A 10,264-nucleotide genomic window follows, 5' to 3' on the forward strand; every position below is an offset into this window, starting at 1 on the left:
GAAGTCCTTGAAAACTTCAATCTTTTCTAAGAGTGTTGTTTATTGGTCCAGTGTGAGGATTTTTGTTTTCTTTACATTGAGATGCAATCCATACCTTTATATTACCCTCAGAAATATGAAAATGTTTAAACTGTGTACATTATAATGTTATGCCAATGCGATAAAAATCCTAAGTATTTTTATTTTATAGTCTATACCACATAATTGAGGCGTCCTGGTGTGGTGCTGTGGGTTAATGTGCTGGACTTCAAAGTCTGTTTGAACCGCAAGGTCAGCAGCTCAGCGGTTCAAGCTCACCGGTTGCTCCTTGGAAACCCTGGGCTCATATATGTCAGTCACTATGGGTCAGAACTAACTCAACAGTACTTACCAAAACAACAACAACCGCATAATTGAACCTTCAATAAACAACATAATCAGATGTGTGTTAGCTTTAAAAGCACAATGAAAATTCCAGCAGCAACCATAATAATATGTGTGGATTTCTTATAAATTAAAAAATTAACAGTAGCCAATACAGAAAAAGAAACTTGTTGAACACAAAGTACAGACAAAATTTAAGACTTTTTAAACTTTACTTTAAATAATCTTAGGTATTTTTACTGCTTGTATTAGAGTTGAATTTTTTTTCTGAAAGATCTGTACTATATGCTATTTAATGATACAGATTTCAAATCTCATTGAAAGACTAAACATAAAGCACATAAAGATTTCTCACTTTTGTCTGTTCTTACTTGTAAATGTATTTGTGACTGTTATTAGGTTCATTTTCTGTTACCCATTAGTTCCTGCAATCTTTTCTGTAACATGCTAGTATAAATACAGACTCAACTGGCTTAAAAAATGACAACTTTTTCAAGTCAAAGCAACAAACCATAATGAGATGGATTTTTCAAGGCTCTGATATAAAGCAAGGTTGATCGTATCCACTCCAAAGCAATGTTCACATCTGTGATGGTATGCAGTACTATCTCTGCATTTAAATGTTCAATAAGATGTCTATGCAAACTAATAGGAAAAACAAAGAAACTCTGCATTAGTAACATGCATTTCAATGCCATAAACTCCTAATTTTTAACTTCAGTAGTTTATATTTTATGTAGTTTATGATTACTATTTTAATAATTTATAAAATACAACTTAATATACAAAACTATAAAAAGAAATCTTAAAATGTGAGTTTAACTTTTAGAAAGATTTGAGATTCTTCTCTACTTTATGGCGCTGTAAGTCACATCATGTTGTTGTTGTTAAGTGCAGTCGAGTTGGTTCCAACTCATAGTGACCCTATATAGGGTTTCTGAGGAGCAACTGGTTGAGTTTGAACCTCTGATCTTGTAGTTCAAACCAACCTTGCGGTCTAGTGCTTGTCCTACAGAACCACACAAGGATTATAAGAGTATCTTAATCAAATAATTACTAAAATTTCCAAAACTGCCTATTTCTCTATTAAGCAAATTTTAAATATGGGAAGAGATGTAAAAATTATTTTATTTCTCTTACATAACGAGGAACTGTGCTACAGCATGGTAAGAAACAATGTTAAATAAACTAATCTGTTGTCTTTACTTTTTATAACTACAAAATTCCTTTGTTATGGACTGAATTGTGTCCCCCAAATATATGTGTTATAAATTCTAACCTCTATGCCTATCATAGAGGGAGTCCTTGTGTGCCATTTAGGGTAAACACTGGATTGCTACCAACAGCATAAGCAGCTCAAACCTACCATCTATTCCTCAAAAACCCATTACAAGGTTTCTATGAGTTGGAACTGACTTGATGGCACTTAACAACAACAACGTCTGTCATCTTGGCTGAAAGCAGAGACTTCCACAAAGATGTCTGTCTGTGTTTTATTGACTATATAAAGGCATTTGACTGTGTGGATCATAACAAGTTACGAATAACATTGCGAAGAATGTAAATTCTAAAACACTTAGTTGTGCTCACGTAGAACCTGTATATACATCAAGAGGCAGTCTTATAAACATAACAAGGGTATACTGAATAGTTTAAAATCAGAAAAGGTCTGTGTTAGGGTTATATTCCTTCACTAGATTTTTCCAATCGGTATGCTGAGCAAATAATCCAAGAAGCTGTACTATCTGAAAAAGAATTTGCCATCAGGATAAAAGGAAGACTTATTAATGACCTGTGATATGCAGATGACACAACATTGCTTGCTGAGAGCCAAGAGGACTTAAAACACTGAGGAAGACTGAAAAAAATACAAATTTCAATATGGATTACACATCAGTGTAAAGAAGTAACAATCCTCACAACTGGACCAATAAATATCATGAAAAATGGAGAAAAGATTGAAGTTGTCATCGTATTGGAATCCACAATCAACACCCATGGAGGCAGCAGTCAAGAAATTAAATGATGTATTGAATTAGACAAATATGCTGTGAAAGATTTCTTTAAAGTGTTCAAAAGTAAAGGTTTCAAAGTTTGAGGACTAAGGTACATCTGACCCAAGTCATGGTACTTTCAGTTACCTCACATGTATGTGAAAGCTAGACAGTGAAAAAGGAAGACCAAAGAAGAATTGATGCTTTTGAAATATAGTTGACAAAGAATATTAAATATACAATAGACTGCCAGAAGAATTAATACATCTATCTTGGAAGAATTCCAGCCAGAATGCTCCTGAGGATGGCAAGACTTTGTTTCACATACTTTGAACATATCATCAGGAGGACTGGTCCCTGGAGAAGAACATCATGCTTAGTAGAGCAGAGGGTCAGTGAAAAAGAGGAAGACCTGCATTGAGATGGGCTGACACAGTGGCTGCAATAATGGGCTCAAATATAGCAATGATTGTGAGGGTGGCACAGGACCGGGCAGTTATTCTGTTGTACGCAGCGTTACTATGAGTCAGAACTGACTGGATGGCACCAAACAATAAAAACAATGTCTACTGGTGGAATCCCTGAGACTCTGGCTATTAGATATCCTTCAGGTCTGAAAATAAACTCATTCCCAGGCTCAATTTTCAGCCAAACAATACACAGGTCTATAATGGGGAACAATATAACTAATGAGGTACACGCACCTTAGAATAATCACCATTTGAGAGCAAACGGATGAATACAATGTTAAGAAGGATTAGTAAAGAAGAAGTGCAAACAGAAAACACAGGGAAGAAGTTGGATAAGTGATATTACTGTGGGGACTGAAACCAATTAAATGAACCAAAATGTATATGAATTGTTGAGTGAAAACCTGATCAGCTCTGCAAACCTTTTCTCAATCCACAACAATTTTTTTAAGCTTAATGTCTGTAGTTAAATCCTATTTAGGAATGGGTTGTCTTTGATATGTTAATGAGACAGAATTAATGTTAGGTGTGCTTTGAATCATTCTCTTTTTAAGATATAAAAAGATTAAACAAGCAATGGAAAGAAGCTAAGACTAGGAAGAGACACATCAAGCCACATGATGACAGCCTAGTAGCAGAAACTCAGAACAAACAAGCATTTTACTTCTTAACTAACTTACCCTAGAGTCAGCATTGTGAATTCAGACTTATAGCCTCCTAAACTGTGAGAAAATAAATTTCTTTTTTTTATTAAGGTCATCTGTGTGTTGTGTGTCGATTATTAGCAGCTATAGATAACTAAGACATCCTTGTTGTTGTTACTGTTGTTGTGTGCTGTCAAGTTGGTTCCAACTCAGTGACCCAGTACAGGGTTTCCAAGAGCAGATAATGAATTTGAAATGCCGACCTGCAGTTAGCAGACCACTGCTTATCCTGCCACGTCAAATCAGGGTTCAGTATATCCTTCAGGTATACTGATACTTAGGGAGGAAGTCCAAGGTGCATTGAAGGAATTGGCAAAGAACAAGTCACCAGGAACTGATGGAATAAAAATTGAAATCTTTCAAGAAAGTGAGGTGGCACAGGAGGCACTCACTCATCTCTGCCAAGAAATTTGGAAGACAACTATCTGGCGACTGTCTGGAAGAGATCCATATTTGTGCCCATTCCAAAGAGAGGTGACCCAACGGAATGCGGAAATCATCGGACAATCTCTTTGATATCTCATGTGAGTAAAGTTTTGCTGAAGGTAATACAGAAATGGCTACAATCATACATTGACAGAGAACTTCCAGAGGTTCAAGCCGGATTCAAAAGAGGCCGAGGAATGAGGGATATCATTGCTGATGCCCAATGGATCTTGGCTGAAAGCAGAGAATATCGGAAAGATGTTTACCTGTGATTTACTGACTATGCAAAGCTTTCGATTGTGTGGATCATGACAAGCTATGGACAACATTGTGAAGTATGAGTATTCCGGAACACTTCATTGTGCTCATGAAGAATCTGTACCTGGACTAAGAGGCCATTGTTCGAACAGAACATGGGCACACTAGATGTTTTAAAATTAAGAAAGGTGTGCGACAAGGTTGTGTTCTTTCACCATACTTATTCAATCTGTATGCTGAACAAATCATCAGAGAAGCTAGGTTATATGAAGGAAAACGTGGCATCCGGATTGCAGGAAGACTCATTAACAACCTGTGATATGCAGATGATACGACCTTGCTTGCTGAAAGTGAAGAGGACTTAAAACATTTACTGATGAAGATAAAAGAGCAGAGACTTCGGTATGGATTACATCTCAATGTAAAGAAAACAAAAATCCTCACCACTGGACCAATAAACAACATTCTTATCAATGGAGAAAAGGTTGAAGTTGTCAAGGACTTCATTCTTCTTGGATCAACTATCAACACTCAGGGAAGCAGCAGTCAAGAGATCAAACAATGTATTGCATTAAGTAAATCTGCTGCACAAGACCTTTTTAAAGTGTTGATGTCAGCTTGACGACTAAGGTGCGCCTGACCCAAGCCATGGTATTTTCAATAACCTCATATGCATGCAAAAGCTGGACAGTGAATAAGGAAGACCGTAGAAGAATTGATGCTTTTGTGTTATGGTGTTGGAGGAGAATGTTGAAAGTGCCATGGGCTGCCAAAATAACCCACAGATCCGTGTTGGAAGAAGTGCAGCCAGAGTGCTCCTTAGGGGCCAAGATGGCCAAACCTTGTCTCTCATACTTTGGACATATTGTCAGGAGGACCAGTCGCTGGCGAAGAATATCATGTTTGGTAAGGTGGAGGGTCAGAGGAAAAGAGGAAGATCCCCAACGAGATGGATTCGCCAAGTGGCAGCATCGATGGACTCAAGCGTGGCAACAATAGTGAGGTTGACCCAGGATCAGGCAGTGTTTTGTTCTGCTGTGCATGAGGTCACTATATGCATAAGGTCACCGACCCGATAGCACCTAACAATAACAACAACATATCCTTAAAAGGATATAAATATTTTACTTAGAGCTGTTGGAAAGTTTCAGGAAAAAATTCTTAGAAAACCCTCTAATCATATTTTCTTTTAATAATATTAAATGAAAAAACAAACAAAAACAGACTATTAATACTATGATCTTTTTGGAATATTTATCTGCATTACCTGCTTTCTACAGTGTCAGTACAAGCTAATATCTGAATGTATTTCTCTCTTGTACTTAACCGAGTCATAATAACTGCAGTAGCTGTACTATCAAACTGAAAAAAAAAAACAGAAAGTTTAATAAAGAAGACCACATGTTGGTAGCAGTTCTCTTCAATAACTCAGAATTTCACTTCATAGTAAACAGTTCCCTTAATTTGAACAGGTAAAAAGCCTTTTAAAAAAAAGCTACTGATTTTGATATGTTATATAATAATTTTTTAATCTTCTAAGAGTATAGCTGTAAATATCACTCTTGGTTCTAGTTTAACATGACTTTGGTAGTGATAAAATCAATACAAACTTAAGCAATTGGATAGAATTTGCAAGAAATTGTGTAATTTATAAATAATCTAGTTTATCATATAAAAATTATAAATATGCCTAATATTTGACTCTTTGAAAGATATTCTTCCTAAATCTTCCCTTGCTACCTATCAAAATAACACTATTATTCAAGTATTTGTCAGAGTAGGGGACATTTTAAAATGTGCATGAACTGACTTTTATTCTAACAAAAATGCTTGGGGGTATTTAGTGCCAAGACCCAGCCATGATAGATGTTCTACAGTGCACAACAAAAAAGTGGTCCACTCAAAATGGTCATAACAACCCATTCACACTAAAAAACAAACAAAGCCAAACTCAAAAACAAGACAATCTTTTAACCGTGTGCCCATACCCATTCATTAGCCCATCCTTTCATCAACTAATGGGAGTTTGGAGGGAACAGAAAATGTTATTACTGATTAGTGAAACTTGTTTTACTTCCTTTCAATTAGAATCTTTTCAATCGAATCTAGCATAAAATGCTAACCTTCTGTTCAACAAAAATTACATTGAAAGGTTTTTGTCTGCTTTTACCATACATTTAAAATGAGTTACAGAAAGCAAAGTTCTTGTCACTTACTTGTGGTCGACCAGCTCTACCAATCATCTGTAGAATATCTGTTTCACTGTATTCTTCAAACATTCCTCCAGCATAATGCATTGTAGATTTTATAACTACTAGATGAGCAGGAAGATTTACTCCCATAGATAAAGTACTGGTAGTAACTGCATTAGATTAAGGAATATTCATTTCAAACCTTATAAGTTTATTGTTTCAAGAATATTTTTTTTAAGACCACCCACCTCCAGATATTATAAAAGTAATTATCATTTGTAAGAAATTTAGAAAAGAAGGAAGATAAAAAGAGCTTTAGAATCTAAAATAATATTACATCTTAAAACCAAAAAAAATGCTTACTTTTAATTTGCATTATATTCAGTTAATATGACAAAGAAATAAACATTGCTAAAGAATTTAATATTGCATGTATAAGAGCATGGGAAGTTATATAACTTCAGTTTCTTGGAAGAAAAGTAGAAAATACTTAGACTGTTAGTGATTTTTCTCTTTAAAATTTTCCAAAATATCTTATAATACCCACAACAAGACGTTTTACTTACAAAGAACTGGTAGATCTCCAACAGTAAAAGCTCTTTCAACTACTTTTCTATCTGACAGCTCCATACCAGCATGATGATAAGCAACACCATCTATTAAGATATCTGTGACAAAAACATATAATCTCCTATTTATTGATAATATTTCATCAATAACTGATTCATTTTATCTATACTTGAAATGTTAATCAAAAGTTACCTATAGACCTACCTCTAAGTTTTGAATCTCTTAGGGAAGCTGCATACTTCTGTAGCCTGTTTTAAAATATGATAAAATTATTGAGCTATTCCTGATGTATTAGAAACTTTTAAAATAATTAACTAAGTGTTTTGAAGCTCACAAATAACCTAAGGCTTGAAAATTTTATTATCTGAAAACTACCTTTAAAAATCAGGGAATTTCTAACTTTCACATTCACAAGTTCCTAATTTGTAAGCTATATATGTGTGTTATTTATGAAAGAATGAACCTAGGATGGGACCTTGAGGATGTCAACATTTAGAGTTAGGTTGTTGTTATTGTCAAGTGCTGTGGAGTTGGTTCTGACTCATAGAGACCCTGTAGAAGTGAAAAGGGGACTGAGAATGGAAATAAAATCAGTACAAGATAATACAAGCATAATATCTAGAGTTTTTAAAGAAAGTGTAAGTAGTCAAATATGTTACTGGTTCCTAAGGTATTGATTTAACAAAGCAGTTTTAGTGAAAGATGACAATGGATGTTGGATTAAAAGTTAGGGAAGAAAGGAAGACAACAACATAGATCATCTTTCAAGAAAGCTGGTTATAAAATAAAGATGGGATCACAGCTGCATTGAAATTCATTATCCCGCTTAATCTTCAAATTTACTAGTATTTTATTTTATAGATGAGGAAACTGAGGCTTAGAGAGATCAAATAACTTGGCCAAGGTTAAGGTATTAATTGAGTTATCTCATCTAAATAAGGACTCTTGGTATGTTGCTGTAGGATTAGCACTGGATTACAAACCACCAGGTCAATGGTTCAAACCCATCAGTTACTCATTGTGAGTTGGAACTGACTCCACGGCACTTAACAACAACAACAATATCTAGATAATTGCTAAAAATCCCTAAAAAAGTCCTTCTACTTCCAAAAAAGATGAAAAAATATACCTCTGTTTCTGTTCCACAGTCATAGTAAATTTAGCATCTTTCACAAGAACAGAAGCGGCCTGTTGTACACCTTTCCTTGTTGCACAAAACTGAAAAGGAATTAATAACTTTGTATTAATCATCTTAAAAACTAAACATTATACTAAAAAAAACATAAGTAATAAATAATTCATACCACTAGTGTAGGTTTCTGATCAGAGTATGTTTGTATAACACTAGCAATTTTGTAATTGAGGGTTAAGTCAAACTTAAATTCAGTTTGGTTACTATTGCAGGGAAATCCAAGGACCACTTTCTGAAGTTTCACTGGTCTGTGGCTCTCATCCAGTTTTAGACAGACAGCAGGTCTCTCACCATCTGAAAGCCATTCTGCAATCTTAAAATAACAGACATTAAAAACATTTTTAGTAATGTTCTTTGGCTGAAAATAACCCAAATACTAACAACTTTAAGGCACGGTATAAAAGGATTAAACAAATTGTTGGGTTAGTTTTCATATTCCATTGATCCTATTCTATTGATATACTGTTATATGCTATTGATAGCTGTAACCAACTCCAAAACTTTTCACTAAGGTAAACTTCAAATTACTGCTCATGTGTCTTAATTACCTTCTAAGAGTCCAAAGTAAAATTTAAATTGATATTGGCATAGACATTAAATTTTTCAATATCACTGCAATTTGTTTGCAATTTTTCAGAGCTTTGCATGGAGATGGTTAGCTTATTATTTTTTTTCTTTTACCCTAAATTGCAGGTGTACAGTAGCAAATTGTTGATATGGGTTGGCAATTTTGAAGCAAAGAACTAATAACCCTTGAGAGATGACAGGGCCAAAAGCACAAATCTTATTCAATGCTAGATTCACTAGCTTATTTCTGCAATCTTTATCTTCACGTAGCCTTGTTAGTAATTGGGCATCATGCCCTAATAGTAAACTGACCATTGCTTTGACAGGAAGAAAATGGATTCACGAATTTCTCATTGTACAGGAAGAAAATACTAAAATATTTTCAAGGCTATCATGGGTTTAGAGAAGAGCATCTGAGAGTTTACAGTGTGAGAAGTGTACAGGCTAGCGATGGCCTTAATTTATGGGAAAATAGAGGAAGAGGATGGAAGAAAGTGAGCAATAAATCTAATTATAGAACTAGTGATTGTCACAGAGGGAACATTTCACAAAGTAGAGGATATTGGCATATAATAATTGCTTGCAAATCAGTAAGAGAAAGGTTAGTATTCTAATGAAGGGGAAAAAAGGTAAAGGATATGATGTGGCAAGTTACAAAATAAAAACTTCTAGTTAATAAATATGCTAACCATATTTTCTTCAGTAGAAATCAAAGAAGCACAAATTTTTAAATTATGATACCATTTTAAATCATAAATTTAACACATTTAAAATAGTAACATGAATAATTTCATTATTGTACTAAACATTGTGAGGACAGAGAGAAATGACTGCTGGTAGAAGTGTAAATGAGTATATTTGTTGTTCTTATGTTTTGAATGACTGCTGGTAGAAGTGTAAATGAGTATATTTGTATGTTCTTACAGTTTTATATATCCTTTGAGTCATTGATTTTACATAGAAATTAACCCTAAAGAAATTACCATGAATGTTTTCAAAGATATATTCATTTCAGTATTGCTAACAATAGTAGAAAAAATAATAATAATTTTCCAACAGGTAGGGATTAGATAAATGATGATAAAACCACAAAAATAGTAGTACTGAAAAATAATATTTAATGACATGGTAATATATGTAGGGGAAATGCAGGTCATAAAACAGTATTGTATTGGATTAAAGGCCTAAATGTGAATCCTATAATTATAAAGGTCATCAATGAAAATAGGGACAAATTTAAGGGGTCTAATCTAGGGAAACACAGTTTAGGAAACATTGTGAAAATTACACAAACAAAAGAAGATAAAACAGATGATTGGGACATTTTAAAAATTAGAAACTTATATGCATTAAAGGATTTCAAGAAAAGAGTAAAAAGGGAGCCCACAGAATGGGAAAAAAATCTTTTGCAATGACATATCAGACAAGGGACTCATTTCTAAAATCTATAGGAAACTACAACACCTCTACAAGAAAAAGACAAGTAACCCAATTAAAAAATGGGCACAGGACATTAACGGACACTTCA

At 34.2% G+C, this 10,264-nt stretch overlaps 1 protein-coding gene across 1 annotated transcript; it reads right to left on the reverse strand.

Annotated features, from left to right (window-relative positions):
* Window positions 1-874: 874 nt before the first annotated feature.
* Window positions 875-8,482, reverse strand: LOC102824462 (probable ATP-dependent DNA helicase HFM1-like; the record flags this gene model as incomplete). The annotated part of the gene is made up of 7 exons (XM_006878075.1): window positions 875-1,008; window positions 5,483-5,577; window positions 6,432-6,577; window positions 6,974-7,075; window positions 7,182-7,225; window positions 8,107-8,195; window positions 8,282-8,482. Coding segments are annotated over 7 exons (811 nt in total), but the record flags the coding sequence as incomplete, so codon positions are not given.
* Window positions 8,483-10,264: the final 1,782 nt, after the last annotated feature.

The sequence above is a fragment of the Chrysochloris asiatica genome, unplaced genomic scaffold (assembly GCF_000296735.1).
Source record: "Chrysochloris asiatica unplaced genomic scaffold, ChrAsi1.0 scaffold02715, whole genome shotgun sequence".
Taxonomy (NCBI): domain Eukaryota; kingdom Metazoa; phylum Chordata; class Mammalia; order Afrosoricida; family Chrysochloridae; genus Chrysochloris; species Chrysochloris asiatica.